Source organism: Mytilus californianus, unplaced genomic scaffold (genome assembly GCF_021869535.1).
Source record: "Mytilus californianus isolate M0D057914Y unplaced genomic scaffold, xbMytCali1.0.p SCAF_5, whole genome shotgun sequence".
Taxonomy (NCBI): Eukaryota; Metazoa; Mollusca; class Bivalvia; order Mytilida; family Mytilidae; genus Mytilus; species Mytilus californianus.
The window spans coordinates 25,176,177-25,191,950 of NW_026262701.1; the positions used below are offsets into that span (position 1 = coordinate 25,176,177).

The following is a 15,774-nucleotide window of genomic DNA, read 5'->3' on the forward strand; positions in this document are numbered from 1 at the left end:
TTCTGAACATTTACAATCCTGATAAACAGTGTTCCTCTTTTCTGTCTGGATTAAATTTAGAACAAAACTCGTTATAATATTTAGCAATTTACGAAAGATAAAAATCTGAGGGAAATTTTTTGATACCAATGGTACAAAAGTAAGTCGGGAGACATTTTACGTAACACATTAAGTCCATCTGATCACGAATACAATAGCACATGGACTCCAATAAACTGTTTCGAAAGATATTCATAGTTTTGAAGTATGGAATCATATTTGATCTTTGGATGAACTATTTGTCTGACCAAATTGGTCATTGTCTTATGAATACTGGTCTTAAAGTGCAGTAATGTAACACTAGATTCATCACTCCACAGTGCATATTGTTTTTTTTTCTAACGAGTCGTTTCAGTAAGAGTTCCTTACGCCAGCCAAACACCCGTTTATATCAATTACTAACATGACCTATGGCTGCAATTTCGGTTTTGCTTGGTTGTCATAAAGTTAAACAGTTAAATCAAGTTCAAAGCCAAAGAATGTATAGTTCTAAGACTCCAGCAAAGCTACAAATGTATAAGTGGCGAAAGAATGACAGGAAATATGTCATTTTTATACAATAGGAATTTGTTTTTTTCGAATATGTACATGTATTTTGTATAGAAGTGTAAGGACGAGTAGTATGAGATACCTATCCAATGGCTGTGATGTTTACAACTATAGGTCACCTTACGGCCTCCTGTGAACATTTTTCAATACGGTATAATTTATGTTTTTGTTATCTATTATACCTTTTTTTTTCTAAGATTAAGGTTGTTCTGTCTCCACAAGAGATATGGGCTCATATTCCATGTCAGTGTCATATATCACCTTCGCCTAGTGGCTCTGAAGGGAACAAGATCAGTTATTCCTTGTGAATAACATAAAACATAACCCTTTACGGAGACTCTTCATCATTTGTCGCTCAATTTGACTTGTCTACCTTTTATACAAGTATTCACCATTCAAAAATAAAAGACAAATTAAAAGAATTGGTCCAGCTTTGTTTCATCAAAAAGAATGGTCATTGCACATACAAGGATCTTGTCTTACAGAAAACAAGTTCTCTGAAACTGACCTTATCAAGATACTTAATTTCTTGATTGACAACTTATTTGTTAAATTTGGAGGACGTGTTTTTCAACATACGATCGGCATTCCCATGGAAACCAATTGTGCTCCTCTTATTGCCGATTTGTCCCTTTATTTATATAAGACTTCCTTCACATAGGAGCTTCTTATGCAGAATGAAAAGAAGCTAGCGTTTTCCTTTAACTGCACATTCCGCTATATGAATGATGTTCTCTCATCAAACAACTCAAAGTTTGGTGACTATGTTGAACGCACCTATCCCATCGAACTTGAAATAAAGGATACAATAAATACAATCATGTCTGCTTTATATCTTGACTTACATCTATAAATTGTAAATGAGGGTCGGTTGAGAACACAACTTTACGACAAGAAAGATGATTTCAGCTTCCTAATTGTGAACTTTCCATTTTCATGTAGCAACATTCCAACAGCGCCTGCATATTGAGTATATAACTCCCATTTGATACGATGTTTCAGAGCTTTGAGATCCTTTTTGTACTCTATTAATGTCTTTTGGTTATTTTAGTTTTCGGTTGCTGTCATATATACGATTATTGTTGACCTCAAACTCGTATTGGAGAAAATTATATTACAAGTCAACCTTAGTATTCGGCTGATTATAATGACTATTGGTTTTGTAGACAAAGTTACTGGTCTTTACCTATCGGTAGTATGGCTTCATTCAAAACACATTAAAGTATTAGCAGAGTCAAAATCAACTTAAGAGCATATAACGATACAAGAATCCTCCTAGGAACGTCAGGCGTCAATCATGGTATTTGGTATTACGGTTATAAAATGCAGTCTAGACATAATGGATAATCTAGGTCACTGGACGGACTATAGATAGATACGGGAAACCAACACAGATTTTTGTATCAGTTGCGTATGATATGCTCTGGTAAATTTAACAAACTTAAAGAACTATTGTCCCTGGTATCGGACCGCAACCTTATGATCACTTTTATACTCGATGCCAAAACCCACATTACCCATGGTAATAGTGGACAATTCTAAGGTGCTTGATTGGTTGATGGCCAACAGGGTTATAGGTCGTATGTCATCTTATACTAGAGATTTCCAATAAAATGACATACGTACGTAACTCGACGTGCGGACCTAATGGGGCTGGTTATAGCCAACCACTGAATTTGATTAAATACATCGCTCAAGTTTAAACAAAGTATTTCAAGACTTTTAAACCAATCTGGAATTTTCGTCCATATAAAATAATTTTATCATGACGAAAAATGATAGAAATCTTGCATTTTTATTTATCAAGTGGTTTTCCAGATTCCCGCCTTTATTTTCATTGACATAAGATCACGTATAAACACACGTATCCCATACCTATCATACGTACGATTTGAGTTATCTTTCATGGTTTTGATAATGACAGTTATTTTTCAATATACTTTTCAGATGAAGTCCCCAATTTACTTGTTTCTGTCTTTCTTTATAGCTTATCTATATTATTATTATATTTGTTGCGGGGAAAATATTTAGAAGGATATTTTCTGACAATTTCAGAAATATAGAAACCAGTTTGTCAGAATCTGTCTCTTTATAAAAGCTGAAAATTTGGATAAAACTATCGCTTCTAAACAAAAGTATTTTTTTATTTATTATAAAATGTTTTGATAAAACAATCCCTATATATGTTGTTTTTTAGAATTAAGGTTTGTTCGATTAGGGATTGTTCTGTATTAATTTGATTAACGAGAATGCTATCGGAGTCCAAATACAAAAGACGTTTCCAGGCAATTTTTTTTTATATCCCTTGAAGTAAATTAATAGGATTTAGGGCCATATATATAAGTGTTTGTTGCATATGTATTTTACATATGCATATTAAGGACGGGAAGATGAATATGGACCAGACTTTGTATTATACCACAGAAGACATGTCATCCTACCTGGACACATGATTTTGACCCCGGACCGACAAATCTTTGCTCTAACTCCTAAATATTGCGTGCTTGGCAGAGAGGCAGCAAATTGTCGATTGGAAACGAGCGAGGATCGAGCCAAAGACTTCCCGCACTCGAGCAGTGATGTAGCTTTCATTGACGCAATGAGGCAACCATTAAAAAAGAGAAATAAACAGAATTATATACCATGTACGTCATAGTATAAAGTATACTGAGTTCCTCATTATTAACGTCTTGAAAACTTTCTTTCATAAAATGAACAAGATAGATGAAAATATCTTTTTTAAGTAACAGACAAAGTATACCTCGCAAAAAACTGATTCAAACAAGAGGTCATAACTGTGAAGCTGATATGTTGCTTGATTTTTGTTTTGACAACGAACTGTTACTTTCAGTGGACAAGGTTTTCAACAGACACTTGGCATTCTTACATTTTATGTAGTACTCTTCTACCTTGGTTAATATAAGCAAGACTTCATAGTTCACCCAGTTATTATCATTCATCCATTTTGACAAAAGCTAAACGTATAAAGTTAAAAGACGTAGTGGATCTTAAACTTAATATCCCCAAATCTGTACAATGCATTTTAGAGGTCATACATATAATTCTGTCAATTATTTTTGTTTTGATCAGGACTTGTCTAACAGAATACTGAGAATTAAACATTTAACCAGCATTTCATTGACATTTATTGATATACTTCGCACTAAAAATATTATTTCATGATAAAATTCCACAAATCTGGATTTTTCATAGACAGGATCTTTTTTCCATTGTGTGACCTATCAAGAGTATGATTACCTACACCTATTTGCGATTCATATTTTCAATTAACCGTCCACTCCCTATCGGCATTGGTGTCTTTTAACCAAGGTGAGGCTTTGACTGCCAAGATTCAAATCATTTGCCTCACCAGAAATAAAATTCAAGTTACGGTACTGTCGATTGATTGATAGTTGGTTGTTTAAGTGGCAAATATTTCATGCGTAATTAACGTGTAGAGAGCATGGCGTTCTCTCTACAAGAGGCATCGGATTTAACGTCCCCACTTTGACCAGACGGGACTGCGAACTTGTACATTCCGCACAACTAAACGGACTCCCCACTTTGGCAATGGTTTAACTGCCGATCGGAACAAGACGCATAGTGACCATATTTTCATTCCTCCGATCACCTTTGAGGGGTTACTGTCGAGGCGAGCGCCCGACCAAAGAGACAGTTATGAGTATGGAAGATACATATACATGTATGTGTATTAATCGAAACACTTGAAACAAGAATGGGAGGCCTTAAGACACCTTGCCCCTTAACATGATCATATTTCCATGTTCAGTGCACCACTTAATCCGATTCAAATTCTAATTTGGTATATAATATTTTTTTATATTTTGAACAGAACGGCAGAACGGACGGATGCACAGACCAGTAAATATAATATCCCCTTGCTATCATAAATTGGTCATAAAACTAAAATGATCATCCTACTTCAAAAACTTCAATCAAATATTCCGTACATGTCCGTTTTTTTATCCGTATTTGTATAAGTTAAACGCCAAACATTTGAAAAAACTATTTTTAAGAGCAATGACGTTAAATTATGCATACGTTTGTACGAGCTCTTCCAAGAATACATGCATCATTATAATTAAAGACAAGATATAAAAAAAATTAACTGATTCAGTAAAGTGTAATCGTATTTTTTCTTGAAGATGCGTCCTCATAAATTCCATCTGATCAAATTCTACGGAAAGGTGACAAAGTACTATCAGAAAGATGCATCAGTGATTTGAAATTTTACCCGTGACAAAAGTATCTTGAAATAGATTATAGAAGTATGCTAAAAAAAACAAGAAGAAGCAAGTCGTGTACACCTTTTACATTCCGGCGTGTTTGAAACTCTTGTTTCAATCTTATTACTCTTAGATCAAAAATGAGAATATGATCTCGCTTCAGATTCAATTATTGTTATTTATTCAAACTTAATTTTGATTTAGTAGCTTTAAGAATCCATCGTTTGAGAGATACATATATGGTTCAAGTGAAATGACGAAGTAATGATCGGTGCATTTGATTACCGGTAACTGAATTAATTATTCCCTTGAAAGGTTGTTGTCAATGAAATCATCCCAAATTTAATAACAAAATATGTAAAGAATCAAAATAGTATTTTGTGCTAATTTTTAAATAGCATCATTTCCAACAAAGTATCTGTATTCAACGAGCCACAAATTCATGCAGTCTATACTCCCCTCCGTCATCCTTCAATGCAAAAGACCGAGATATGGTCAGATACGTTGGTTATGTCGAGTAATATCATTTTATTGGAAATCTCTATTCAAACGGAAGGCGCATGGGCTATTAACGTATATAAATGACTACCTACAGATGTCGAAGGACAGAGTCGTGGAACATAGCGAAAATGGGACAAGGGAAGCTACCACTTAATGAAGGTTATATAAAATCAAGAAGATGTGGTATGATTGCAAATGAGACAACTCTCCACAAGAGACCAAATGACACAGAAATTAACAACTATAGGTCACCGTACGGCCTTCAACAATGAGCAAAACCCATACCGCATAGTCAGCTATAAAAGGCCCCGAAATGACAAATGTGAAACAATTCAAACGAGAAAACTAACGGCCTAATTAATGTATAAAATAATGAACAAAAAACAAATATGTTACACAGCAACAAACGACAACCACTGAATTACAGGCTCTTTTACAATATATATAATACATATATAAAGAAACTATAAAGGTGAGAAAGTGGGACAATAAAAATGTAGGGAAAAAAATAATACTCTGACACGATTCCTGCAATATAGAAACGTTCATTTAAACAATTTCTCTTGCACGCAATCGTTATCCAAACAACAACGGCCGCAAACACTAGTAAAATAAAACAGAGAAAGTACAGTGTCTGGATAACAAGAAAAGAGATCATGTTACTTTACACAAACATACCCTTAGGCGTTATCCCTTATCCTTAACTGTAATAATATCCCACACGTCCTTATTTCATTTTAAATACAAATGAATAAAGTAGTCGAGGTTATTTTTGTAAGTATTATTGCAAAATGTTTCAATAGACATGTTAGATAAATACCTATTGTTGACAATTGAGAGTCTAGTGTCTATAGTTGAAACATTTAAATTATGGACCTTCTCAAAATGGTTAAATTAATTATTGATTTACTCGGTACAATAATAAATTTTTAACATTGCTACCCAGGCATGGATCCAGCCATTTTGAAAAGGGTGGTTCCAACACCCGGAACACCATGAAACAATCACATAATTAAAAAAAATCGGGGAGTTTCAACCCCCGGAATACCCCCTGGATACGCCAATGCTACTTCACTCGACGATAATGTTTTGCAGTTCAGAGAAAAGACTTACACTACATGTCATGAAATAGAACGTTTGTATTATACTAATAGGTTTTTTTTATGACATAGCGATATATTAACAAAAAAAAACGAGTCAAATACTAGGATATTCTGTTTATTTTAATAAGAATCCGATTCTGAGTCAAGGCCAAAAGCCTTTAAAACTTTTGGGACTTGCTTCCTTATGAATCGGACATATGCAACTGGTCTCCAAGAAAATGCATTTTGATGGTAATCTTGTGACTAGGAATATATCCGTGTTATTCGATTTTGTCTTTGTTGTTTGATGTTTCTTCATTCACTATGTCACATACAATTAAAGGTATAGTAACATTATTGTAGGAGATATTTTCTCCATTGGATTGGCCGTTGCATAACGAGTGGTTGTCCTTGCAAGGCTGATGCCAGGACTGCCAAACGCATTGGCTGCATCTTAAAGTTTAAACATATTTTATTGTTCAAAATGACAAATGGATCAGACACAAGTTTTACAACTTAGTAACGTCTTCTCCAAAACAACAAAAAATATACACATTAATTAATGAACACATCAAATATTTCATACTAACAAATAATTTAAGAATAAAGACATGAAAACAATTTGCGGCAGTAGACGGTACATCTCATGCAATTTATTGACCGCAAAATGAGCCACAGGAAGAGTTTTATTCCAGACACAGACATATGCACTGTACTCACACCCAGGTTTTGATTGACAACAAAAAACCACATACGACTTGTACGCAGCGGTTTCCGTTGCCACCAAAAAGATGCACAACAATTCAACTCGATGCCAAAAATAGGACACGGACTTCAACTTGATTTCCCAGAGAACCTTTTTATATTAGCGGACAAAATATATACTAACCGTTATTCAACAATGACGCCTTACCAAAGACACCAATTAAGTCATTAAACAAAAAGAGACATTTCTAATATTTAAATGCAAAAAGCTAAATCGTCGCATTGGAGAAGGCAGAGTTAATGTCGAACATGCTATTCGCAGACTGAATTGTTAAAAAGTTCTTGGTACAATGTGGAGTCATCCGCGCTGAAATATAGCTCAGATTGTTAAACTTTGCGTTCGACTCAGACCTTAATAGACCATGATTGTCAGTTTTCCTGCCGAAAGATTGGTGGTTTTCTGCGAACACACCCGCTTCCTTTATCAATAAAAACTGACCTCAATGGAAATAGACAATAAAGCTCAAAGTGGCGTTAAACGCAAATCAATCAATCAATATATTGCAGAAAGAATAACTTATTATATTTTATATTACATACTAGGTAGTAAATACCATATCTAATTGGTAAACCTGATCATAGCTGACTGAGTTGGTGAACTATTTTCATCCTTGGTCACATGCAGGTTTAGACTTAACACAGATTTTGTACTGACCCGAACAACACGACGGGTGTAACATGTGGAGCAGGATCAGCTTACCCTTCCTGAACACTTGAGATCAACGTAAAACAAGATCTTTCCCTGCTTCTATCCGCGTGCTTTGATTTAACCTATTTGGTTCGTTATTTTCTACCTGTGATATACTTACTAGCGCTATCCTATGCGAGTGCTCATCTAGCTTTGAAAACAAATATTCTGGTAGTGACTGTTTTCTGATGTCGATGTCCGGATGTGGACTTCCAAGTATTGTTTGTAGTCTCATGGATATGCTGAGTTGTCGATGATAAGTTGTTCTGTTTGCTGTTTTCCATGTCGATCTCACCAAACTTCCCATTAAACGACACGCCATTACGAATTAGTTTGTAAGTTATGGAAGGTCATTCAACTTGTTATTTAAAATAGGTTGAATGGATTTATCTGACGTTAAAAATCAATCTTTCAAAAAATTACAGTTTAAATATATGCGTTCGGTTATCACATTGTCATATTAATTTCAATTCAATTATCTTTTAAAACGTAATTTTATTTGTGCTAACCTATATTATTGTCCCTTTTCTGCAATACAATACAAAAGAATATAACGTACATAATATCAATCTTATCATCAATAGTACGGTGACAAGTAAGGTTGATTTAAAACTTTACTGGATGAAATACCTCACGGCTTATTTTTGTCTTATTTTGAAGATAAATATAATGCCCTTTGATTAAGGCCTGTCGTAGAGTGCAAAAGTGGTGCAGATTTTTGAAAACTGTGGTAAAAAAAAAATCGCAATTTTTTTACATTTTGGACAATTTTTCGGTGATCCCTCATTATAACTGAGATAAAAATTCATGCTCTGGAAATGTTGCACAAATTTAGCTTGTCATATTTATGCCTGGTTGTCAGCGATTTGTGACATATACCCCTGCTTCCAACATGTAAGAAAATGAAAAATTTATCTTTATCTACGGAAATTATCGACAAAAAAATATTTATATTTAATATTTAGCTATGCAATAATATATGACAACATATAAAGACATTTTTGGGAACGTTTGGTTAACATGCCATAAAGAACATACTAGAAGAAATAAGCATTGTAAAGTTAACACCAGGTCTATGATTCAATGAAAACAAATGATGATATTCATTATTGGTTATTTAAACCCAAAAGAATGTTGGATCTATAAAAAAGTAGTCATGATGCATGTCAGCACGAACATGATAGTGTCTGAAGTTTTTTTTTATGTTAATAGGTCCATCGGTACAAGAGTAAAAGCATATTGCAAACGTGTGCCCCCATTTTATAAAACAGCACAAACAATATAAAGCAGACTAGACTCAAATTATATTTTGTACATCAAGGACAATTAATTTCGTCAAAGGATGATTTCTTGGTAGTAAATACGGAAATTTCCTGTTTTCACATACAGGTGCGTTATGAATTCTCAAATTTGTAAAGTACGGTCTATTCAATTCTGTATAAGTCGCTTTCTCCAAATCCTCGGCTAAATATATCCATGTTATCTGTATTTCTAATGGTAGTGCTCATCCCATTCGTATTTCTGCTCCCACAATTTCCGCATCAAAATTTTTGCTCGTAAGGATACAGGGCTTAATAGTTCTAGCGGATCGTAAATACGTGACGACTGTTTAAGAATTTCACGTTTCGATATTTTTGGTAGTTCAATATCAAATAAGTTGAACTTTTGAAAGGTGATTGTATCCTTATCTGTATCCCATTTCAGTCCAAGTATTCTTACTAAAGTTTCTTCTTCAAATACGTTTTGTTGGTTGGCTAAATCTATAAGTTTTGAGCAATTTGATCTCCAAGAACGAAGGTTAAATCCAACCTCCGACATCAATGATCTGGCTTGTACAAAACAATTCACGGCGTCATCTTCATTATCCAAACTCGACAAAATATTGTCTACGTAAAGGTCATTCTTCATTATAGGTGATATGTCTGTGTTGCATGCATCCAAGTGTTTAAGCAGTGTTGCGTTTAGGATGAACGGTCAACTTGTTGCACCAAACAAAATGGATTTAAATCGATATGTTGTAAGAGTACTGCTGGGATTATCTGTGTCAGTCAACCAAACAAGCGTAAAAAATCTCGATCTTTCTCATCTAATCCAATATGTAGAAAGCCTTTTTAATATCCGTGCTTATTGCGTACTTTTTGGTTCTAAATCTCATTAATATTTTTGTCAAGCCGTTCAAGTCGGGCGGAGTTGACATTAAGCAGTCATTCAAACTTGCGTGATCTGGTGACTTTTTACAGCTACAGTCGTACACTATACGAATTGGTGTTGTCGTTCAATCCTTTTTTACGGCATGATGTTATATATAGTGGGTGCTTTTACCATTGTCGTTTTTCTCATCTACCCTCTCTTTATTTGGTTTTCAATAATTTCTGTATATTTTCTCAGTAAATGTGGTTCACGATTTAGTCTTCTAATTGTGCTTTCAGTCCTTGCTTTAGCGATCATGATGTTTGAAGGTAAGTCCGGATGATACAGTTTCTATGGTAACTTGGCATAACAACGTTCGTTTTCAAATTTGATACAATCCTGTCGATTAGTCTATACAAAACTCATCGTCTTGTTGTGGTAAAAGTATTCGCTAGCGATTCTAGATTCCAGAAATACAATCGGACACACTCAAAGTTTTCAAAACAAGCTATTGGGGGTTTAAAGTAGTCCTTAATCAAATCTCCAAAACTTTTGTTCCTTTTTACATAAAGATTGTATGCATTAGTATACAAAGTACGATTTGAGAGTAACTGCGAGTACTCTCAAATCGTACTTTCTTGCTTATTTGATCTGTTGATACTAATTGTAATGCTTTTTTGTTATTCAATGTTTACTTATTCAGGGTTATATCTGGTCTATATACCAGCTTTGATAAGTGTTTGGTATTACTATAAATTTTCACTTCTTCGTACTATGAACATCAAAATTATTTATTTTGTTAAAGTATTTCCTTTCTCCATTTGAACTGTACACGTATACATAACAAAAAAATTATTTTCATTTACATGTGTTTAAAGTAATTGCAAATGGCTGATATTTTTGTTCAAGTATATTGTTTTTTTTAAATTGTTTAACATTTCACAGCGGTATAACATGTTACTTTAATTAATATTCCCTTAGTTTATTTATTTTGTATTTACATTGTATCATAGACCAAATTTATTTGTTCAGTGTATGTTCACTGGTGTTAATATGTCTTTGATTGAGTTAAGCCATTTCAATTGATATTTTAGAGTGTGTCTCTCTATGTTGTGATGTTTCACTATTGTTTCAGATAAGGGTGAAGGTTTGGTACCATTAAAACGTTTAAACCCGCTGCAATTGTTTGCACTTGTCCTAAGTTAGGAATCTGATGTTCAGTAGTTGTCGTTTGTTGATGTGGCTAATAAGTGTTTCTCGTTTCTCGTTTTTTATATAGATTAGACCGTTGGTTTTCCCGTTTGAATGGTTTTACACTAGTGATTTTTGGGGCCTTTTATAGCTGGTTGTTCGTTGTGAGCCAAGGCTCCGTGTTTGAGACCGTACTTTGACCTATATTGGTTTACTTTTATAAATTTTGACTAGGATGGAGAGTTGTCTCATTGGCACTCATACCACATCTTTTTACAATGTATATCTAATTATTGTTTAGGATCAGTTGAATCCCGCCTCCAGGTGCGGTATTTTCTTGTTGCGTTTAAGATCCATTGGTGGCCATGGGTTGTTTTCTGCTCTTTGGTTGGGTGGTTGTTTCTTTGACATATTCCACGTTTCGATTCTCTATTCCAATTTGTACAATACCCCTACCATCTCTGACCAGGGGTGTACTGGTTTTTAATGCAGGGTATCATGAAGGGTCTGATATTCTGAGTTCTTGGGGGTATGAAATCGTTTACAAAACTTGTTTGTTTCAATTAATGAAAATTTTAATTCCACTTTCAAACAACATGCAGCGCAAATAGCCTCGAAGACACTTATTGAGCTACTGAAAATCATATTTGATCTGCCCTGTCCTCTTTGAGTCTAAACAACAGTGTTACCACCGTAGATATTTTCTAGTTAGTGCTGTGGTTTAGCAGTTGTATACTTACTACACATTATTTCTGGAAGAAAGGAACAATATGTATCTAGCAAATATACGACAATGAAAATGCTTTTTTTCACAAACAGTTCATCGTGTAGACTTTCTGTTAGATTTTGGAAAGCATCATCATGCTACGACTCATTTGAAGCACCAGAAGCAAGTTCAATATTTCATTTCAGCAAGTATTTAACAATGCAACCTGAATGATGCAGCGCCTAATCTACAGAGAGTATATCTATCATTGGATAGTCGGACTGGATGCAGCGCCTTGTCCTTGAAGTAATATATAGAGAGTATATTTATCATTGGATAGTCGGACTGGTGCTTTGTGGCATTGAAAACATAATCGGCACACTCAATTGCTTATCTTGTTTTAATGACTTGTGTCTCTTATCTCGGTTGTATGACTTTTATCTGCAGAAAAAAAGAAAATAAAACATTTGTACCAGTCTGATGGTAATGTCATGGAGCGTGTGTTAACGCAAGTTGATTCATCCGCTGAACTGTTGAGCACTGTTTTTTCCCTAATTCAAATGCATAAAAATGTATTCTACTTGTACTCGTATAGGCTTTATAACACGACCTATGATACTTTATTTGTTCTAATGGAACCCGGACAGTCCATCATTTTCCGGATTAATTCGCATGTGTTCCAATGTGGTATAAAATTAGTCTATTCGAAAAACTCAACAAGAATAAAAACACATCAAAAGTTACTAAACCTTACAGCTGTACTAAGTCAAGCATCTAGACACAAACATTGACACAAATCTATATTCTTATTTACAAAATTTAACAAAATGCACAATTTAATTCATTGTGACAAACACAGTAAATCATAAGTCAGGGAAAATAGAAAAAGGGAGCGCAACTTGACTTATTGAGGTGAAAATTGAATAGTAAAACTGTTATATGATGAGTATTATAAAAAGCTTGTAAAAGTTGATTTGTATGTTCGGTGAAACTTTGATATATTAAAACTTCTTAAGTATTGGTTGTTCCACTATTTTTTGTCAAATCGGCTACGGATATGTATGTAAGAAATTAAATATACTTTGACAGACGGTAAGATTGAAAAAAATGTCACATGCAATTGAAATTCTTCCAATTCACTCAATATGTATTTTCATATGTTATTTAAGTTTGATATTAAATGAAAGCTAATACATTATTCTTTCATTGTATACCAAATATTTGCTGATAACTTTAATCGGGAATTAATTATAAGCGTTCCGTGTTTGATAATGAAAACGAAAAAAATCGGAAAGTCCCACTTTATTGCTATTTTACAAAACACTGCACTGTGGGAAAACTCTACGACGGGGCTAACATGATAGTATAATGTTTATTCTATCATCATGTGGATTTTCAGCCGTAAGGTGTGTCGGTCCATTAAACTCTTAAAATAAGCAAATTTTTCTTGATTTGTCACTCCACTACAAGGATGAATGATGAAATAATTGCTACCGGTGCAGCATGTGCGGTATATAAGGTTTTTATTTGACGAATCGACATACATGGAAACAGAAATTACTTCAATAAAAACGTATATAAAGGTTAACACTCTTGCATGAAATTTAAAAACTATTTTATTTTGACATTTCTGAATAAAAGAATACCTCTGATAGTGAATTTTAAACCAAACTGTTTATCCCACTGTATATAGAAATAGATAGATGTGGTATGATTGCCAATGAGACAACTATTCACCAAGGTTCAAATGAAGTGGATGTAAGCAATTATAGGCAACCGTATGGCCTTCAACAAAGAGAAAAACCCACACCATAAAGTCGGCTATAAAAGGCCTTGACATGAAAATATGAAACAATTCAATTAAGATGTACATTTCGATAGCTTAAACAACACTTAATTGGTTGACAATATACCACGTGACATTGAAAAAAAACTTCATATTCCCCTTTGAACATCATATTCTCCTCTGAACAAAGGGGCGTCCTTGTGCGACATTATGTGCGGTTAATGTTAATATCAGAACGTTTTGAACGATTTTAAAATAGCTATAGTAAAGTCATTATAGTATTCAAAATTATTGTCGTGTTTATGTATAAAAACAAGCGGATAAGAAAAAAATGTATGTTAATCAATATCTTATGTTCAGGTAGTGAGCAAAGTATAGACAGTGGAATAAAGCCTTTATTTCCCTTTGCCTCAGGAGATATAAAGATTTTGTTCACCCTCGAAAAGTCACATTTCCCTAGGGCAAAGCACGAGAAATAAATGTATAATAGTTCAAAGTACACGAACAATGCCATTAGAGCGGAAACAAATACCTCTGATAGTGATTTTAAACAAAACTGTTTATCCCATTGTATATAGAAATAGATAGATGTGGTATGATTGCCAATGAGACAACTATTCACCAAGGTTCAAATGAAGTGAATGTAAGCAATTATAGGCAACCGTATGGCCTTCAACAAAGAGAAAAACCCACACCATAAAGTCGGCTATAAAAGGCCTTGACATGAAAATATGAAACAATTCAATTAAGATGTACATTTCGATAGCTTAATCAACACTTAATTGGTTGACAATATACCACGTGACATTGAAAAAAACTTCATATTCCCCTTTGAACATCATATTCCCCTCTGAACAAAGGGGCGTCCTTGTGCGACATTATGAGCGGTTAATGTTCATATCAGATTGTTTTGAACGATTTTAAAATAGCTATAGTAAAGTCATTATAGTATTCAAAATTATTGTCGTGTTTATGTATAAAAACAAGCGGATAAGAAAAAAATGTATGTTAATCAATATCTTATGTTCAGGTAGTGAGCAAAGTATAGACAGTGGAATAAAACCTTTATTTCCCTTTGCCTCAGGAGATATAAAGATTTTGTTCACCCTCGAAAAGTCACATTTCCCTAGGGCAAAGCACGAGAAATAAATGTATAATAGTTCAAAGTAAACGCACAATGCCATTAGAGCGGAAACAAAGAATGAATGGACAACAGGATACGGACAAACGACAGATCACAACATACAACCGGATACGGACAAACGACAAATCACAACATACAACCGGATACAGACAAACGACATATCACAACATACAACCAGATACAGGCAAACGACAGATCACAGCATACAACCGGATAAGGGAAAACGACAGATCACAACATATATTACAAAGAGTGGATGAAAAACCGGAAACGGCAAACGACAAATCACAACATACAACCGGATACGGTCAAACGCCAGACCACAACATACATTTGTAAACATCAATGAGACAGAAACACATCAAAATAAAACCACAAAAAAAGATTTGTTTAAATCCATTACGGTCATCAATGTCCAGTACAACTTTTACCTATTGCATTCGCTTGCATTATCTTGTCTATTTGTGTTTTCATCATCTCAAGCCACAAGAAAATAACAAGTTAGTCGGCCGATCGCTGTTAATGTTATGGTTATAAGTATATGCCCATGTAAGGTTTTCCTGTTTCCAATCCCGTGAACGAATACATTTGCTAAACAATTTACTCGTTTTCTTATCATCTAGGTCGTCTGGTCTGCTAAGTACCGAACGTGACCTATTCCCGAATATGACTGATTTGCCAAGTGTGAATTCCCATAATCATACGACGTGTCTCGGTATTTATACATCCAATATTCATGTATTCAGTTATGATGTTTCTTTTGTAAGTCAGGTTAGATATTTTGTTATGTCTTATGTTCGCTGTTGGAGACGACGTGGTTCGGTATTTAATTCTATATTTTTGGTACATTTCACATGTCTTATTTGTCAGTAAAGTCGAGTTACTCGTGGTTCGTCTATAGTGTTTCTTTTTTATGTTGTTTGTTTTCATGTGTGTTTACTGTTTG

General features: G+C 34.2%; 1 protein-coding gene across 7 annotated transcripts in view; it reads right to left on the reverse strand.

Moving 5' to 3' along the window:
* The window catches only part of LOC127702251 (uncharacterized), an 80,131-nt gene that overhangs the window by 31,036 nt on the left and 33,321 nt on the right, over nt 1–15,774 (reverse strand). Inside the window, exon 1 of one of the 7 annotated variants that reach the window (XM_052206367.1) lies at nt 7,993–8,217. The exons of the other annotated variants lie outside the window; for them this stretch is intronic. Within the exon in view, the coding sequence (XP_052062327.1) occupies nt 7,993–8,193 (201 nt within the window). The 5' untranslated portion in view covers nt 8,194–8,217. Of the gene's footprint in view, nt 1–7,992; nt 8,218–15,774 lie in introns of those variants that run through there. 7 annotated transcript variants of the gene reach the window in all.